Source organism: Rutilus rutilus (genome assembly GCF_951802725.1).
Source record: "Rutilus rutilus genome assembly, chromosome: 1".
In the NCBI taxonomy this organism is placed as follows: domain Eukaryota; kingdom Metazoa; phylum Chordata; class Actinopteri; order Cypriniformes; family Leuciscidae; genus Rutilus; species Rutilus rutilus.
The window spans coordinates 70,198,823-70,219,750 of NC_140209.1; the positions used below are offsets into that span (position 1 = coordinate 70,198,823).

A 20,928-nucleotide genomic window follows, 5' to 3' on the forward strand; every position below is an offset into this window, starting at 1 on the left:
CGAAGCGTCCTGCTCTCCACATTGGAGGCGTCCTGTGGTTAAGGAGGTTTGGAAAATTGACCCTCCTTGTCTGACTTGTGGCTAGGCGGAAGCACTGTCGCCCTTTCCTTAAGTCCCTTCCTTCTGTTTTTCCCCCCAAAAAAAATCCCCTTAAAGAGTGCAGGATGAGAAGGATTTCCTCTGGTTTGACGGCACATCTTTAATTTGAGTCTGCTCGTCTTCCACTCTTCTCCGAGCTCAAACCTCTGCGGAGCTGGCATTCCCCGTTCCCTGCCGCGTTGCTTTATTTGTCCTTCTCATCTCACTTCTCTCTGTGACGGATGGTGACGAACTGTCTGCTCTTCTTACACACCCTCGGCCAGGCTTTGTTGCCTTCTCAACAGCACTGCACACCTTAGAAGATCAACCTTTACATGTGTCAGTGTTTATTCGCTGACTTTAGCTATAGCTTCTTTGCACGAAGAACAACATAGTGACAAATCGCGTTTGTCCGTTTAGGGCCACTGTAGAAACATGTCGATGTAAGGCGACCCGAGGTGTGTGCAGAGAGAAATGGCTCATTCTAAGGTAATAAAAACATAACGGTTCATTATGTAAGGTCAAATCCCACCAGTTGAGAACCATCCAAAAAAAACACCATGTGGGTCTCTGTGCTTTAATTGTGAAAATGTAACGCCATGCTTTCTAATGATATCTCCCAAGGATAGCATGTACAGGATGAACAGCAACGGTCCTAGTACTGAGCCTTGTGGTACTCCGTACTGAACTTGCGATCGATGAGACATCTCTTCATGTACTGCTACAAATTATTAACTGTCAGATAAGTACGCTTTGAATGAACTATGCATTTTTTAACACGTATTGCGTTAAAGTAATGAGAGGAACGTCGTCCAGCGTAATTTAGTATTTTTTTTACTAGAAATGTGTGTAATTAGAGGGGAGGGTTTGAGAAAGAGGGCTTTGGTGGCGTCAGTCAAAAAGTAAAGTTGTTTCAGAGACAAAGTAAGGGCCGGGTCGCACTGCAAACAGCAAAGGTTACATGCATAGACATATAAAGACAGAGAAAAGGAGCAGTTTTGTTGAGCATGTTTAATGGAATATGTGATTGGTGTTATTGTAGCGTATGAACTACACCTTAAAGACAGATAGACACACATAAACGAAGCACTAACTAACTAATCCTCTCTTCCTCTCAGCGAGCTGCTCTTTCTTCTCTCTGGAGCTCTGAGTGTTCAGAGAGTGCTATTTTTGTGGCTTCGTCTTTTTCTTGTTTCTTTCTTGTTTAGACGCCTGTTTTCTTCTTTCTTTCTTTCTTTCTTCCAGTGTTTTTTTTTTTTTTTTTTTTTCTGCTGGTTGCTCCACAACAGAGATGTGCAGAAGGCTCTTTTGTGTTTGCTCTGCCCTGAAGGCATTCATGTTGCAAGACAGATTAATAATTACAGACTACACAACAGTCCGGGAGAAACAATTTCTAGATCTTTTGATGTCAAACATGAGAGAGACCAAAATTACACAGAAAAGAGGCCATAGAAAAAGAAAAAAGGTCCCCAACTTTTCTTTTTTTTTTTTTTTTTTTGTTGCAGTTGTTTTGTTTTTAATTTCCTCTTATTGTTATGTCTGTTTTTTATGTGTGTGCTAAATGAGACGATAACTAAAGAAGGATGATCTGATGATGTTCATTTAGAGAGCGGGTTTTTATGTGTATGTTTTGTGTGTGTGGAGCATTGTGTAAAAATATTATCATTATTATTATATAGTTATTACTATAAATCATTATTAACAAAATTAGGGATGCACCGATATGAACATTTTGGCCGATACCGATAACCGATAATTCTTATATTTGAAAGCCGATAACCGATATATTGGCCGATAAATCTAAATCCAAATTTTTATATAATTTTTGAGAGCCTGATTACAAAAACAAAACTCTCACCATTAAAATCCATGTCCCAAACACACTGAACCGTATTTTCCTTTTTCCAAAGTGATTCCCATCATATTTCAAGCAATTTAAAAGCATCATGTTGCATCTAAAGTGTTTCAGCTGAAGGAAATAATACAATATTTATCGGCTTTCAGACAAATTTTCTTATCAGGCCGATAACGATAACATTAAAAATGGACAAATATCGTCCGATACCGATATGGTGGCCGATATATCGCGCATCCCTAAACAAAATATGTGTTGTAACATGTCTGATGTCATGTTTCCTCTTTGTTATTGTTCTGTCAGTGGCTTTTTGGATGTGTTGTTTGATGAAGAACTAATATGTAGTTTCACTGAATTGTTCTTTCAATTTAAGGTAATTACCACAGTAATTACACCCTTTTAAACGGAGGGCGAGATGTGCCTCACACACATCCTCACACATGCACGGATATAGACAGTGAAAGCAGGTTGACAAGCTCTTTGTTGCTGTCTGGCTTGCAACTGACAGCTCTTTTGGCGGTTACGTTTCAGCGTTGTTGTCAGACATGAGTCTGAGACGCTGTTTGTTTTGCGTCGACACACATTTGTGCGCTGAAGTTCTCTGTGTGAACATAAAACACTTCCCCAATCAGCTGATAAACAATAAGTATAAAGCACAACTTGATGTTTTCATGTGACGTGTTTTCCGTCTCGGTTATGAGTTTCACTCTACTTTCTCTCTGTTCTTACTCTTAAGAATAATGGGTTACACTTTATTTTAAGGTGTCGTTGTTACAGTGTAATTAGACATTTAAGTACTTAGTAATATTAAGTAACTACATACACTTACTATAGGGTTAGGGTAGGATTAGGATTTGGTTGAGGGTTAGTTGCTTGTAATTATGCATAATTTATGGTTATTACTATAGTAACTACATGTAACATATGTAACAATGACACTGTAAAATAAAGTGTTACCGAATAATGCAAGCACATCATGGATATTTGTGTGTATCAGTCACTGGGTGACTCAGTTTGTGTGTGTTTTGTGTTGTAGGGATAAAGATGAGCAGCTGGTTCGTGTTCGGGACAGTCAGAGACATCAGGCCCATCAGGCTGAGAGCGCACTGGAGAACTTTAAGAAGCAAGTGGAGCTCAGCTCAGAGAAGACCTACGCTGACATGAAGCAACAGGTGAGTCCAGGGCGCTTACACACTACAGTTTACACTGCGTCACAAGCTCGAAGAGGAGAAATGCAAGGTGTATGAAAGAGATGTTAAGGTACGTTTACACGGCAACGATGTGCTTAAAACGGAGAAGTTTTTCCTTTGAGTTTTTCCGCATACAGAAACGATCCCCGTTCACACGGATCCGCAAAAACGGCTAAAAACGCTGTATTCTGCTGCCAGGCCAGTAGATGGCGATGAAACACTATAGACTGAACACGTAATACGCATGACGTCATCATCTTCACAGATTAACATTTTTGTCGTTTACACGGAGACCGTTTTCAAAAGTTTGCGTTTTTAAGGCACCCAAAATGCCGTTGTCGTGGAAACGAACGGTCAAAACACAATTTTTTTAACGTTTTTATTTGAAAACGGTGTCGTGTAAACAGCCCCTAAGTCTCAGCCTGTTTACCGAGCCTCTGACACACAATCAGATTGAAATCAATAAGCTTAAATCTCATTTGTTATGTTTCTAAGATGCTACAATAGTCACTGGATTTGAGTTGATGGCATCAAATATTTTGAAAAAATAGAAAAAAAGAAAGAAAAAAAAACGTTTCGGCTGAAATTGTTTTGCATCTTTTTCCTGCACACCACGTGGATAACATTATCGTAACGTTGACAATATTGATTTTTCAATGTCTTTATATTGATTCATAAATCCCAAGATCTTCCTCTTTACAACTAGTTATAGCACAAACACACATGAATGAACATCAGAAGGTATGTTGGAAGAAACAGTACAACTTGTAATCGCTCAGTGTTTCAACCGTGGAAAGACGTCATTAAAACAGCTTGTTAACAAAGTCGCGTAACGTTATATTTACCTACTTGTTAGTTAGATAGAATAAATAACTCTAGAAAGGAGCATTTTACTAAATATATGCACTATATTACATATTCATTATATTTTTACTTAACCTGTTAATGATGTCTTCATTATTTAACATATATTTGAATAAATATTTCATGAAAACAAGGTTTTATTATAGCCACCATCAAATGAAATTACGAATTGGATGAACTGGAGTAGAAACATAATTATGTCATTAAAAGGTTGTATAAAAACTGCCTTATGTGCAATTTAAGTGTTTTATAAAAAAATTGTGTTGATTATAATTTTTTTTAGTTGGATTAATTAATTGATTATTAAATAAACTATATTTCCGATTTGGTGTTTATGTAAAAAATTCACGTTGATTCACCCTTCGCAGGGAGTTGATTGACAGGCGATCTGACCAATCACAATCCCCCATCCGCCGAAACCGCCATTTTTGCCCGACAAAGCAGTCAAGAGAGTTAGTTGATTAACGTTGGAGGATTTGAACTTGAAAAACATGTACTGAAGTCTTTCCGTGGTCAAAACAACATTCCTTCTGATGTTCATTCATGTTTATTTGATGCTATAAATTAACTAGAAGGAAGAGATGATCGGTTCACGAGCAGCTTTAACTGAGGCAATCTGTCAGACAAATGAGAGACACAAAATGTTTTTTATTGTTTAATTTCTTTAATAAATGACCAAATTTGAAAGAGCAGCATGGCTTGTCGGACATAGCAACAGTAACTAAAGGGGGCGGGTCTTTGCGAACGGTCAATTCAGAGTTTTAAATGAGACAGATAGTTGTAAACAAACATCATATCTGATTATCTATGTATTAAGTCTATGGGGTTATATTTGCACGTTTCTGAGTGATATCCAATCGCGTGATGCATTCCTATATAAATATAGGTTTTATGAAAGAAATGACTTCTCCCACACTGTGACATTACGTAAAAACAGCTTCAACATCACGATTATTTAAGTACCTTGACACATTTCTGTTTGACATGCCATTTTATTATAGCTGGTGTTACCCTGATGCACCTGAGGATGTAGAGTTGAACTATTGGTTTTAAGGCTCCTGTTAGAATAAGTGTTATTATAAGGTTTGTTCTGCCCAATTTATTTCTTCTGCTGAACACAAAAGAAGATATTTTGAAGAATGTCTGTAACCAAACAGTTGAAATACCCTACTGACTTCCATAGTGTTTTGTTTTTCCTACTATGGAAGTCAATGGGGTCCATCAACTGTCTGGTTACCGAAATTCTTCAAAATATCTTCCTTTGTGTTCAGCAGAAGAAAGAAATTCAGTAAATGATGACAGAATTTTCATTTTTAAGTGAACTATTCCTTTAACAACAAAGCCACACATGGATCCATTATGAGGATTGCTGCAGAAACTAATAATTTTTGCCTAATAGTCTGGGGAACTCTCCAAGTGTGTCGTCTCATTCTGATGAAGTAAGAAACTCCATCACATTTTGCCACTCTAGAAACCTACAATCCAGTCATACTGTCGCTTTCCGTCTAAGTGGGCGTTCCTCACCAGAACAAACTGTGTTGAGGCAGCAGACTGAGACGTTCTTTCACTGGTATCTCTGTGTAATTGAGCTCAGGATGTATTTGGCCCGTGGATTGTTCCAGACAGCGAGCGATCAGGACTGCAGACCAGGTCATAAATCACATTCCCTCGTTCAGTCTCTCAGGATATCACTGCATTCCCCCATATGGGCACTGAGCATCTCTCAGACGACAGTTCACATCAATGACAAGCTTCCAGCATGACTTAAGAGTTAACACATGTTCTCCACCAGTACATGGACCATGCGGACAGTACAGGTTTATCAAACTTTATCAATAGTTGCTATTTTGAGGAACTGAAATAGACTCAGCCATTGGCTAACTGAAACCTGGTCTAAAGTCAATGGTTCAGTATTTGTTTTGTTATTTAAAGAGCGCGTTAGTAATGTGAGACTATAGGCGGGTCCACAACTTTTAAAGGGAATGGGAGATGAGACTCTGATTGGTTTATTGCACGCTACGCCCAAAACACACCCATTACTCGTTAAGAGAATAGAGACAAAACACACCCATTACTCATTAAGAGAATAGGGACGACCTTTTTAGACCATGCACCGGGAGCACCGACCATTTGTCCCGTCGTTAAACTAGCAAAAGTGGATTTCGGACACGGCCGTGTGCTTAGATCCTTAAAATAGGGCCCATAGTGTCAAAAAAGGCCAAATAAACTATTGTGATGCCTCCATTGGCTTCCTCAGCTGCCTTAAGGAGCCTTTACCCTTCTGAATCACTGATCGGTATTAGATGAGCAAGCAGGAATTGTTACTCATCCCGACACGTATGCTGCATGAGTCTTTGTACATTCACCGTTTCCATCATAACAACTGCGCTGTTCGTCTCGGCATCATCACATCAGATCCTGAGCACAGATGCTGGAGCGCCAACCGGTTCACATCTGCGTCCAATGTGTGCGCAAACAAACACTCATGCTATTGTTACCTAGCTGCTAAAAGCCTCTTAATTAGCCTCCAGATCACAAAAAATAATCATCATTCAAAGCTAAATGATCCAATCAAAGCTAACTTGGTTTACTTTCTTAATAAATATTACTGGTCTTGTTATGAATGATTTCTGAGTGCACATTGTTATAAAGAAAACACATCACACTTCAAATGAATAATAATCGTAATCAAATATCCATGATCCAATCAAATCCTGGGCTGCGTTTCCCAAAAGCAAAGTGGATTGTGTCTAGGTTTAAGATGCTTTGGGAAACCCATTCTGCATTTCCTGCTGTTGTATTCTTTCACTCAGAAGTGCATCACATTTTATTGGCTAAATGAAATGGTTATTTATGTAATTTAAGGATTTGGTCATTTGTCCTGTTGATTCCTTTGCGAAAATTAACCATGGTTTTACTACGATTCAAACCCCAAAACCATGGTTCTTGTAGGTATTCCATGGTGACCACAAATTAACCTTGGTTTTGCTACAGAAACAAAGTTTTAGTAGTTTAACTATGTTTTTATTTGTTTTGTTATACAAATCGTAGTCAATACGCCAAGAAAAAACATGGTTTTACTATAATAAAACCATGGTTAATTTTTGTAAGGGAACACTATACCAATTGTTATAATGATTGTGTAATGCTTATATTTTGTGAAGGTTACTGACTCGAGTTTTAATTTGTAGAAGACCTCTAGAATTGTATTTCTATCAAACAAACTGTGGCCTTTCAAATGAACTCAATCTGAAGCTTGTAGTGTATATGGCGTGAACTCTTCTGCTCTGTCATGGTCCTGGTACTGATGTGCTTATTGACACTTTTAAAGGAGTAGTTCAGTTCAGAATTAAAATTTCCTGATAATTTACTTTTCCCCACGTCATCCAAGATGTTCGTGTCTTTCTTTCTTCAGTCAGAAAGAAATGAAGGTTTTTGAGAAAAACGTTTCAGGATATTTCTCCATATAGTGACTTCAATGGGGTCCAACGGGTTGAAGGTCCAAATGTGAGTTTCAGTGCAGCTTCAAAGTCTCGACACGATCCCAGCCGAGGAATAAGAGTCTTATCTAGACAAACCATCCGCCATTTTATAACAAAAATAAACATTTATATACTTTTTATCCCCTTGCACGTCCACGGCTTCACGCATTACGTAATCACGTTGAAAGGTCACTTCATTCTGAAGTGAACTAATCCTTTTAAAGTGGCGGAAGTACAGATCTAGTGTTTACAAAGCAAACGTGCAAAGACTAAGTTAAACGCCCTTTACAAAACAAATAAATAAATAAAAGATAAAACATCGATGTCGGACGATTTTGAAGTTGGAGGAGAAAATGAGAACGCCCTTCCCTACATTTCTGAACTGGAACACGCGTGACCTTTCAACCTGATTACGTAATGCGTGAAGTCGTGGACGTGCAAGACGAGCATTTGTGGTTAAAATGTAAATAAATGTTTATTTTGTTATAAAATGGCGGATGGTTTGTCTAGATAAGACTCTTATTCCTCGGCTGGGATCGTGTCGAGACTTTGAAGCTGCACTGAAACTCACATTTGGACCTTCAACCCGTTGGACCCCATTGAAGACACTATATAATGGAATGTTTTCCTCAAAAACTTGCATTTATTTTCTTAGATTTTTTTTATCTAGTGAACTAATCCTTTAGAAGTGGCATCCTAAAACACAGCACAGCAGTTCTCAGCACATGTGAAATGGAGGCTGCGTCCATCTTCAAAAAGACACAGTCCTGTCATCAGGACTCTAATGAAATGCTTAATGCAGAAAAACAGAGGACAAACTCAAAGTCAGTTTCACTCGGCGGCCATCTTTGAAACACCTCAGCTATTTCAGTCATGCAAGTTCAGCTTCTGTCTCCCCGAATGGGGAAACATCAAATTCTCCAAAGCTTTTCACCAATTGTTTAAAACAGTTTCATATTTGAAACCACCAATGAACAACTGTTTCATCAATTTTGTTTCTAAACGCTCAGATGACAGACAATGGCCATGTACACACTCTGAAGTTTCCGCATTTGAATGCAGGAGTGAATCCCCTAAATGATCGTTCTGTGTACGTACTGAATGATTGACACAGCGGTAACCATAGCAACATTTTGGCTCACGGCGGTGAACATGAAACATGAATTCCTATGGGCAAACTTGATAAATCCTACAGTGTGTGGCCAACATTTCTGGATCATCGTGCTATGTTTACATCAACACCTTTTGTGTCAAGTGGTTGAATCCCAACATGCTTTGTACATGCATGCTAAATAAAGCAATCGGATTGACGTGCACGTTTACGTCACAAGCTTTACATTGGATTTGATCTTTTGGCATAAGCACACTGCATGAATATACATATATATACGAATATACATTCTCCCCTCCTTTGTTGACTTAACATTTATCTATAGCACTTTGGGATTTTGCTTAACCTGTTAAGCGTTGCCAGTGCGTCGGCGCACTGAAGCGTTATTTATTTATTTAATTCAAAATTACTATCAGTTTTAATGTTATACCTTGACAAACTATACATAATTAAAAAGATATAATACTCAAGTTTCAGTATTTGACCACTATTGTATTCTGAGAAACTCATAGTGACAGTTATGTCTTAATTTGTGTCAGGAGTTATGAAATGAAAAAATGAGTTGATACCTTTAATATGAATTATGCGCGTCAGCCGCTTTCATTCATAAAAAACTCCGTGCTGTCGTCATGACAGCGATACACAAAACAACGTGCCTCAGGGCTTTAGCTCAAAAATGTGCAGATTTGGAGAAATATTGATAGATTCTCATAGATTTACATCATATTTCTATAGACAGGAATAATATTTATTGAATTTATACCCAAATGCGTCGATGTAATCTTAATGAGCGTTTGGTACTCTGATTCACTGTGTTTTTAATTCATACCAACAGCCTGAGGGCGCTATATGCACAATAATAGTCCATATATGGAACATGAAGAAGAGCCATGATCATGTGACATTCCAGGACGTTAAAAATAAAGTCATTTGACATGGTCTTGAAAAACATTGACCTAAATCCAGAGTTTTGGACTTATTATCTTCAGATTTTAAACATAAAATGTTTAGACATGTGGCTTTAGCTATAGTGCATTTCTAGATTGCTCCAGTGCCAACTTCAATTTTATTTTCATGAGGATGTTTCATAAAAAATAATTTCTAATAACTTTACAAAACTTTGAAGCTATTTATAAAAAAAAATTTCATTATGACAATAATTAATTCTACATTTACAATAAACTGCCAGGTGTCAGCTTTCAAATAAGATCATACTTGTGCTTTTAGTGCAAAGGGTTCATGAACTGTATGTGTTTCAGTTTGGGTATGTCATTTCTGGGGATTTTTCAAAAGTGGGGTTGCAGCTTAACAGGTTAAAGTGCGTTACACATAAAATGTATTATTATTATTATTATTATTATTATTACTATTATTATTATGGCATTACACCATTTCTGTGTCTCAAGTTTCAGTTTTCAATCCGATCAAGTGTTTCATGTCCTATCGAACGGATCGGGAAATGTTTAAACCCCCCCTTGCAATCCAATTCATTCCCATTGACGTGGTTACATGTGGCTTTGCTACTAGTCCAATTACAAACAGATTATTAGGGTTCATGTAAACAGAGCAGTTAACCCCTTTCACATAGCAATCCCGGTAAATTACCGTAAATTTGCCAGAACAACTTTACCGGTAAATTCAATGCTCTGTTCACACAAGCAACAGCGTTCTGGCTCTTTACCGGTAACAGACCATTCACACATCAGTAACAGAATACCAGTAAACCGGAAGTCTTGTTCCTGAAGAAGGCTCGTTATTTTAGCACATCGCTAACTGTTGTTGACAATCTCTTCATCCGCCCGGACGAGGAGAAGCGCTTTAGTTTCGGTATCATTTGTAAACAGCGCTGAGTAAACGCATCATCTGCGTCGTCATTAATGAATGACTCAGAGCCGTTGCTCTTTCAACAGCTTCTGATTAGCGCAAATCACTTCTTACATCAGCGTGTTCTGACCTCGTACATGCAAAACACCGGTAATCTTCATTCCGCGTTCATAGAACAGTGATTTACTGGTAATGTTACAACTTCCCTTACTGGTAAATTGCCGGAACCGATTTACCGGTATATTTGAAAAGGTCCTGTTCACACATGATCTGTTACGGTAATTTACCGGTATATTTGAAAAGGTCCTGTTCACACATGATCTGTTATGGTAATTTACCAGTTTATTTGAAAAGGTCCTCTTCACACATGATATGTTACGGTAATTTACCGGTTTATTTGAAAAGGTCCTCTTCACACATGATCTGTTACGGTAATTTACCGGTTTATTTGAAAAGGTCCTCTTCACACATGATCTGTTACGGTAATTTACCGGTTTATTTGAAAAGGTCCTGTTTACACATGATCTGTTTCGGTAATTTACCGGTTTATTTGAAAAGGTCCTCTTCACACATGATCTGTTACGGTAATTTACCGGTTTATTTGAAAAGGTCATGTTTACACACGATCTGTTACGGTAATTTACCGGTTTATTTGAAAAGGTCCTGTTCACACATGATATGTTACGGTAATTTACTGGTATATTTGAAAAGGTGCCGTTCACACATGATTTGTTACCGGTAATTTACCGGTATATTTGAAAAGGTCCCGTTCACTCATGATCTGTTACGGTAATTTACCGGTATATTTGGAAAGGTCCCGTTCACACATGATCTGTTACGGTAATTTACCGGTATATTTGGAAAGGCCCCGTTCACACATGATCTGTTACGGAAATTTACCGGTATATTTGGAAAGGCCCCATTCACACATGATCTGTTACGGTAATTTACCGGTATATTTGGATAGGTCCCGTTCACACATGATCTGTTACGGAAATTTACCGGTATATTTGGAAAGGCCCCATTCACACATGATCTGTTACGGTAATTTACCGGTATATTTGGATAGGTCCCGTTCACACATGATCTGTTACGGTAATTTACCGGTATATTTGGATAGGTCCTGTTCACACATGATCTATTACGGTAACTTACCAGAAATGACTGTTTGTGTAAAAGGCGCTATTGTCAAGACTTGAATCTCTTTGTCTGTGATGTTCAGAGATACATCTCTAATGCATGATTAAATAAGTCACTAACAACTGGTTCTCAATTTAGAATGCGGTTGTCAATTACTAAACTGTGTGTGTACAGAATAGGATCATCATGCACCAAAAGGTGAAGGGACAACTGAATTTAGCCGTGGTTTGTACATAGCCAATGGACGGCTGTAAGTCAGAGACTTATAAGTAGGAATATGTTCTGCGTGTTTATGTACGATCAGTAATGACGTGAGCTCCCACAGGAACCTTTAACCAGGATAGCATTAAGTCATGTGGGCAGAGTTCCTCTGCAGCGTTGCCCTTGGCAGTGTGTGTGTGTGTGTGTGTGTGTGTGTGTGTGTGTGTGTGTGTGTGTGTGTGTGTGTGTGTCTGTGTGTGTGTGTTTACTAATGGTCATGTAGTTGTGGGCGAGTGTTCGGGGATCCTAAAGCTCTCTCTGGACTCCCACATTCAGCTCATGTTGTTTCTGATTCACCTTTCTCTTTCCACTCTGAGTCTCCAGCGATCGTCATGTGTCCAAGATTCAGCCCACATCAAAGTCTTCAACTCCCCCTCTCTTTCTCTTTTCTGCTGTCCATTTGCATTCATCTGTTCGTAACGGCATCACAGAAAGGAAAGTCCTCTGGATAACGGGACATGACCTTGACTTACACATGCTAACTGTAAAGCGCATCTTTTAATGAATTATTGATAGCACTTTACATTAGTTAGCATTAGTTAACTACCTTAGTTAACATGAACAAAACTCTTCAGCATTTATTATTCTCAGTTAATGCTAATTTCAACATTTACTAATACATTATTAAAATCAAAGGTTGTATTCGTTAGCATTAGTGAACTAACATGAACAAACAATGAACAGCTGGATTTTTATTAACTAATTTTAACAAAGATTAATGAATATTGTAACAAATGTATTGCTCATTATTAGTTAATACATTAACTAATATTAACTAATGAACCTTACTGTAAAGTGTTACCGATTTATTTAATCCATTATGCTGATCAAGTATCCTAACTCGCCTTATAACGCCAAAATCAGTTTTTGTACTGGGAACCGCGGTGATAATACAGGTGGTAAAAGTAAGTGGCATGTCAACAAATATAATCAATACTCATATACACACAAACACAAAACACATTCAGGGTGACACATGACACTAAAATAATGCCATAAATAAACATTGAATAACCGTGGGTTTGCCAGTATTTTGCAGAAAAAAAATTTAAAAACATAATATTATGTTAAATAATTTACAGTTTATCACCGTATGTGATAAAACAGTTAAACAATTAACATTTGAGTAGCATTTTTACAGTGTTTTTAACAAACATAGGCACATGACGGGCAGGTACAAGAGTCATTATAAATATATTTCATTCAATAGCAAGCAGTGTCAATTATACATCAACTATTACATATTTCAGTATCTGTGTGCTGTGCTTATTAGAATATCACTTCATTTAATTATCGACGTAATTATTAATGACTACGTTAACGTGCGCCAAAAATGTTTTGTTTTTAACAATAATCAGAGTTAATCGCTTAATCGCTGTAAGATGTTTACATGACACGAGCAAAACTCTTCAATTTGCAACGCCATCTTCATTATACTGATTATCGGCTAAGACGCGTGGTTATATTAACCGCCATCCTTCATAGTGCGTCCGAGCACATGTGTAATAATGTGATTATGTGAGTGTTTATTGTGATTAAAATCAGCGTATGCCTCATAGTTTAAAGCGATCATGGTTGCTACAATTACGAGCTTAATCACATTAGTTAGATAGAAGTATTGTGTTTACATGCGGTAAAGTTTAATCACAATATGGCCAAAATCCCATTATAATCGCATTATGAGGGTGCATGTGTAAGTGTTTTTGTGTAAAGATCTCCATTGATAATACATTAATGCAACGCTGCCACTGTTTTGTGATTGCAGATGGAGAAAGTGGAGTGCGATCTGATTCGCTCTAAATCTCTACGAGAGAAGCAGTGTAAAGAGTTCGGTTTGCAGATGGAGGACTTACAGCGGAGATACGAGCAGCAGGTCACCATTCATTTACATCACGTTAAGTGTGACGAGCAAATCATTTACTCAGACTCCAGCATTATTACACAGTTCACATTCAAATCAAATGATTGGATGGGCTGTCGATTGTTCAATTTAAAATCCCTTATCATATCAGTCCATTCAGTCTCCAGTTCCAGCTGATTAAAAATGTAATTTATTCTCCATTTAATCAAAAGTCCAATCAACTGATAAGATGCTACCTTTAAAAAGAAAAAAATATTGACTGACAGGAATGTGTTTATCTTTCTTTTTAGTGAATAGTGAAATATTGTTCACCTTAATCTTATCACATTGCTATTTAACAGTACATTATATTGCAGATTATTTGCAAATTATGTTGCCAAACAATGGATTTTATGTAAAATTATCATTTGAGAAGCAGAACAGATATAGTTAGATGTATGATTTATAATATAATATAGTAGGGATGCACGATATTATATTTTTGCAGATTTATTCAATGAATTTCCAATCATTTTGGCTCATATCGTTTGGAAACAAGTCTCTCCTGTGCAAGAATTATAAATTAATTATATTTATTTTTTTCCATTTTAGTTAGTATTGAGCAAAAACTTCTTCTTTTTTTCTTTGTGGTTTCAGAGTTTTGAGGTCTCCGGTTACTTGTTAAAGATAAATAAATGTTAATAAAGTTATTTTTATAATAAGAGTACATTAAAATAACTCTGAAAATAACAATAATAAAGTCAGTCACAGTTTTTTCCCCTTAGACAGAAGCAGTTTTAACCAAAATATTTCTAGAATCGGATATATTTTACAGAAATCTGTCGTCGAAGACGCTCTTCGAAGCTAAACACAGATGTGTATCCATCAAACCGACAGACTGGACTGATGAAACCTGCAATGATTAGTGATCTACATAATATTCATAGTTCATCGGGGGCATAATGTATTAGCCCTACAGTTACAGCATGAAATAGTATTTAAACCTATAACATTTTACATAGGTAACATTTAAACCTATAATAATCACTCACAATTCTGACTTTTTTCCCGCAATTGTGAGTTTATATCTCCAAATACAGACTTTATAAACGGTTTATATCACATAACCTGTATAAACAGTGTATATGAGAGGAAAAAAGGCAGAATATCGAGTTTTTATATCGTGCAATTCTGATTTTTCTTCTCAGAATTGTGAGATATGAACTCGCATATCTGTTTGCTGTTTGCCAACACTCAAATGGTCTATACCTAATGCGAGAGGTGATAACATCTGGTAACCATAGTTTTTGCCAAAACAGTTATTGTTCATAAAGTCCCCCTGTAGTCGATAATTGTATCCCTTAAAACTCATCTTTGATCACCAAAATTACATATTTAAACTTTTTGTTTTTTCTTTCTTACTATGCCTTAAACTAGCTTGAATGTAACTCGACACCCTCGCCTCATTTAGTATGCGCGGTTCTATGAATATGCAAATGAGCCCCGCCTCCACTCACTCACTCAGCTCAGAGATCCACTGGTTGACGATCACACGTTGATCTGATTGGTCACAAGGTAGTTTGTGACGTCAGAAACACCAGCGATTTCAAAGCGTGTTTTTGAGACTGTCTTTGGTTCACTGCAGTTTTAAGGAGAAAACACTCAGCAATGCTGTCGACTTATGAATTTACACATGATTTGTCTTAAAGCACATTAAAAACACCACATAGACACATAAACAACATTAAAAGCTGGATTTTACACCACAGGGGGACTTTAAACATTAAGCAGATGCTATTATCAAGAGCGGAGAACAATAGAAGCAATCAAATCAACAATAGGGCAACGATATGTAAGTCATGTGACTAGTCCCAGTTAATCTAGCACATGTAGCAAGGTTTTTAAATAGGAAAGGGGAATAAGATTATATCAAAACTGCAAAACAAGTACTACATACTTTAGAAGAAGAAAAAAAAAAGATCAAACTATCAGCAAGCTGACCAATATTCATCTTTGCACTGTTGTTCTCTCTTTTATCTGTGTCTGGAATATCAAAAGTGACACCAGGTCAGAGTGAGTGTGTGTACAGTAACTCACTGATCCCACTTCGACAAACTAAACTCACTTAATATTTCCAACGTAATGTTCCACTTTATTGACCTTGTTCTTGTGGCAGCTCATTACTTGTGAACCTGCCCACACAATGCATTGTGGGTGGGCGCTCTTTGCTTTTTTTTTTTTTTTTCTCAGGTTATTTAAAACCGAGACAAATGAATTTCTCATCTTTAGGTTTGTGTTCAGCGGTGTGTGCGAATGACGAGAGCGGGTCGTGACACACTGTAAGAAACTACACTAAAAGCCTAAAATCCCAAAGAAAGGACGGACAATATGCTCTGTTTTTATTTCCCTGTGTTGTGAAAGATTCAATCCGCCAGCGACTCAAAGTCCTTCATTAGCAAGGCCTGGTCAAACGCCTGTGGTGGCATCATGAAATCAGTTTCTAGATCATCGAATAGCTTGTTTTACACCTCGTTTACACTATTCCCTGTACTGTAGTGTTTGTAAAACAAGTGATAATTGGTAGTCAACTTGGTTTTACTTGTGTACTGTGACATGTAAGCACATAAAAACAGATAGTTACCTAGAAATGTAGTGATGAAATACCAGAATGGAGTCACATGGTTGGAGGGTGGTCGAAAAATAAGACTGAGCAAGTTATTATATGTTCACGTTTTCAGCGGCGCTGGATCCGGAATTATTTTTTACAGTAATTTCTCCCATTGGGATTTCATTATAGTCTTCGTTGAACCGCTATAAGCCACGAATCAAACCAACCAGCTATAGTGTGAATCATAACATTACAAACTTTGATTTGAAACAAAAAATCATGAAAAAATCGGACGAAAGTACAAAGACATGTACTTAACGGCTTTATTATGGGAAAATAACTGTAATACAGCTTAATCCAATTATTAATGATGGAGAATTATAAAAATACTCATTTAAAAATGTTGATTTAATATATATATATGTGTGTATGTATATATATATATATATATATATATATATATACTCTTTTAAAAATGTTTTATATATATATATACTCGTTTAAAAATGTTTTTTATTTATATATATATATATATATATACACACATATATATATATATATTAAATCAACATTTTTAAACAAGTATTTTTATAATTCTCCATCTCCAATATATATATATATATATATATATTAATTTTATTTCAAAATATATTAAAATATTTCAGTATTTTGAAAGCGTAGGGAGATTGACTTGATTACGTCATTCGCAGTGCTTCATGGGAGTGGGCGGAGCTTGTGTCGACTCTCTGATTGGTGGAATTTTCAGTACAGCATTATGGGTAATGTAGTTTTTCAACACGAATTCCACTGTTAACCATGATTATTGTAAAACTAAGTTGAACTAATGTTGGCTGATGGCTTCAACAGAAGCAAGAACTATCGATTAACAGCCTCGTAGCTCACAGTAGATCTGACTTTAAAGCTTTATAAGTTATCATTAAAAATCAGTTTCCCTACGGAGAAAATGAATGGATTTTTTTTTTTACTCCCGGAACCCGACTGTTGCACTCTATAAAGATTATGACGATAAACAACCAATTTTCAAGTATAAAAATCTGGTAAAAAAATATCCAAGTCATGTTTTCCACTAAATTAGCACAAGAAACACTATTCAAACCTTTTTGTTTGTGAACCAGTACACCCCCATCAGCCAGCGAAACCTCATTTTGCATCTCCCAAATCTTTTGGAAGCCTCAAACACATCTACAGTTTTCATCCTTCATCAAAGTTCAGAAATTCAGGCTAGCGGCTGGGTTAGGCTAGCGGGTATGCGGGCTAGGTTTGGCTCGGGGATGGGAAGAGGCTTGTGAAAGGGAAAACAGGCTAGTTCTTGCTATGCTAGTGTCCTGTGGTTATTCCTGTTCACGTTCCTATTGTTCCCACTCGCACAGTCAGACTGAATCATTCACAGGAACACCAGGAGCTTTTTTAGAAAGTAAATATGTTCAGTGTGTTGAATTTTGAACATTTGACCAAGGATAAATAACTGTAGTGATTATAAAGTCTAATAGATATATAATTAGCATCATTTTGAAGAGCATTGAACACCTGGCCAATCAATTAGCGCTATGTTTATTGATTAAATAACTGAAAATACATAGAAAGGCAAATGCTTTTTTTTTTTTTTTTTTCTTATCAAAATTTAATTTTGTAGGAGTGGAGAAAATATTTTATGATTGTTTTATCTGAGTATGCTGAAATTGAACATCTAGGATAATAAACTTGGGATTTTTTATTTTTTTCTAATTAGCAAAAAGCAGGAAAACACTTTGACCTGATGGTGGCGCTAGAGGGTGGACACCAAATGGACCAGGGAACTATTCAGAAACTATCCCTGTTATTCACTATTCAGACTCATCAGTCCCATAAACTGACTCTGTAATTTAATGTGATTTAGATCAGTAAAAAAAAAAAATATTAATGTTATAACTACTACTTTTAATTATTATCATGTCTGAAATATTACAAGTGACAAAAACCAAAACTAAAAGGACACTTTTATAGTTACAGTTGGTGAATAAAACATTATTATTGTTATGGGGCTCAAAATAGCCCTTTATTTGTAAAACATGATATTGTTTTTTTTTAGGTAAAAGTGGTTTAATTTGGTAATGAGTTTCATTTTGGTGATGAATTTAGCAAATGCCAAAAAAAAAAAAAAAAAAAAGAAAGAAATTCCCCCCATTGGTCCTCTAGACTTTGCCTACATGTTTTGTCAATTATAATTGCTGTAATCGTATCACTAGAGATAATAATATAATTATTTATGAATCTGTGACAGATACAGTTGCCAAGGTAACAACAAACCCTCAATATAATTTAGTGTCTAAACTCTTCAAGCTGTGATATCACTCACCCAGAACAACTTAAAGTGCCATAATATGTCACAGTAGTGTCAAAAGTGATTCATAAAAAGACGATTTCATTAAGATTTGTTTTATATTAAGACATTTTTTTGCTTGATAATTACTGTAAGTACATTCTTCCCCATACTCATTATCGTAATTTTCAAAAAAATCTTCTTATTAATGCATATATATATATATATATATATATATATATATATATATATATATATATATATATATATATATATATATACATACATACAGTAGTCAACATTTGGATCAAAAAAGTTCAACAAAATTGTCCTAAGACAAGAACGGGTATTGTTCAAAATTCATGTATAACTTTGATGAAAGGTTTTGATCCACTTCAAATGTTGACTACTGTATATATAAAGTACTTTTACATAATTTCACCTCACAATTGTCTTACAAATGTGGCTAAACTTGGCTTCATATTATTTTTTAAGGGTCAACTATGGACTGAAATGGACATTGATTACACAATATAGTCATATTACAACAGAGGCATTGCTCTAATTTATCAAGGGTTTAAGAAGTTATTGTTAATGATATTCAGCCTTGTGAGAGGTAAGTTGATAAAGCTCTGAGCTGGAGCTGAGATGTTTAGTGCTGCTTTAATGAGTGGCCTGTGCTCCCAGGGTCACTTTTAGCTATTCACGCGAACACAAAGAAACATTCCCCAGGATTCCCCTTCAATTGGACTTTAAAAGAGTGCATTTCTATAGAAGTGTTGTTTCTCTTTGACCTCCTCGCCATTTGACGTCACGCTGGCAACATTGAGCTGATGTCTGAGGTCACAACAAGTAGGAAGTCAAGTATATGACATTAACAGCGTCCCACTCACTTATCCACGTCAACCGAACAGTCCATCTCAAGTGCTCTCTTTCTTTATAATAATTTTTTCTGAAAAAGCCACACAAACAAAAAGACAGAATTGTCCTTGTTTGGAGTATCTGTACTTTTTGAATAATTTAATATATTTTCCCCCACTCTTTCTTCAAAGAGATCCCCTACTGAGCACCTTCTGTCCGATACAGAGCGGTTTCACTCATGAATTCAACGCTGGCACTCTAGGAGGGGGGCGCTAATCACATCTGCCTGGTGACAGCAGCCATTCAGCGCTAGCGCTTTAAGAGCCCGGCACCCAGCAGCCCTTTCTGTGACGTTTCAATGTTTTCAATCTCTCCCCCCCACCCTTCGCTTTCCCACTGTCATATCGCCACATATTTGGCGTGGATTTTCACCCTGCGTCGAAAAAAATTAACTCAGAATTGTCAAAACCAAAGCCTTGCCTTTGTCGATTGTCCGACAAACGCTGTGGGACGGGGTTTAACCCATTTCAGCTAGCTGTACGCTAGGCTTTAAACTAAGGTAAACACTGATCCAAGCTATTCATCTGTTATCACGTGTATATATAGCAAATTTGGCCGGTTGGATTCTAGTAAGAGATCTCAGTATTGAGAACTGAGTTTTGGATATTAATGCATGGTGTGTCATGAAGATGTCCATCCTATTCTTTAAGACTGGAGAGTTGCGTCCTTCGTTGATCCCTGATCAATTAGCAGAGGCTCTTTCTTTCAGTGTTTTCAATCTCTACCCCCACCCTGGGCTTTCCCACTGTCATATCGGCGTGTTTTTGGCGTGTATTTTCACCCTGCGTCGGAAACAATTAACTCAGAAGTGTCAAAACCAAAGCCTTGCTTTGTCCGACAAGTGCTGTGGGACGGGTTCAGTAAACTGAGGTAACCACTGATCACCGGCTATTCATCTGATATGACGTGTATATACTGCAAATCTGGTGGTTGGATTAGAGTAAGAGATCATCAAGAAACGAGATTAGGATATTAATGCATGGGGTGTCTTGAAGAAATCCATCGTATTTCTTTAAGACTGGAGAGTTGCGTCCTTCGTTGGTCCCTGATCAGTTAGCTGAGACTGTTGAGTTTCGCCCTATCGTCTGCTTGCAACCACGTCTCTTCCTCTACTGTGTCGAAGGGCGAAATCGATAACGCTTTCCAAATCTAACTTCAGCTTCTTCAAAATCCACTTAAATCGGGGCTGTTTGAAGCGTCTTTTGTGGCCTTGTGCCTGATTGGCTGGGGGAATCAAGATGAAATCCCATTCATCACCTACACTCAATAGCACCACAGCAGCCTCTAGCTGGCAGGCCAGGTAGGGTGCCGAGCCACACAATGTGGGGGGATTAGCTGGAAAACTGCGGGATGCAGGCCTCTAACTGGGAGACGGGGGGCCGGATGGCCAAGGTCACCATATCCCATCCAGAGGAGACTGGGAACGGACCTTGG

The 20,928-nt window shown here is 37.1% G+C and overlaps 1 protein-coding gene across 4 annotated transcripts in view; it reads left to right on the forward strand.

The window, feature by feature from the left end:
* The window catches only part of cep112 (centrosomal protein 112), a gene marked incomplete at its 3' end in the record, with an annotated part of 206,419 nt that overhangs the window by 82,610 nt on the left and 102,881 nt on the right, over nucleotides 1-20,928 (forward strand). For all 4 annotated transcript variants that reach the window (XM_084416954.1, XM_084416955.1, XM_084416957.1 and 1 more), the window contains exons 18-19: nucleotides 2,970-3,105; nucleotides 13,571-13,678. In XM_084416954.1, the coding sequence (XP_084273080.1) occupies nucleotides 2,970-3,105; nucleotides 13,571-13,678 (244 nt within the window). The remainder of the gene's footprint in view (nucleotides 1-2,969; nucleotides 3,106-13,570; nucleotides 13,679-20,928) is intronic.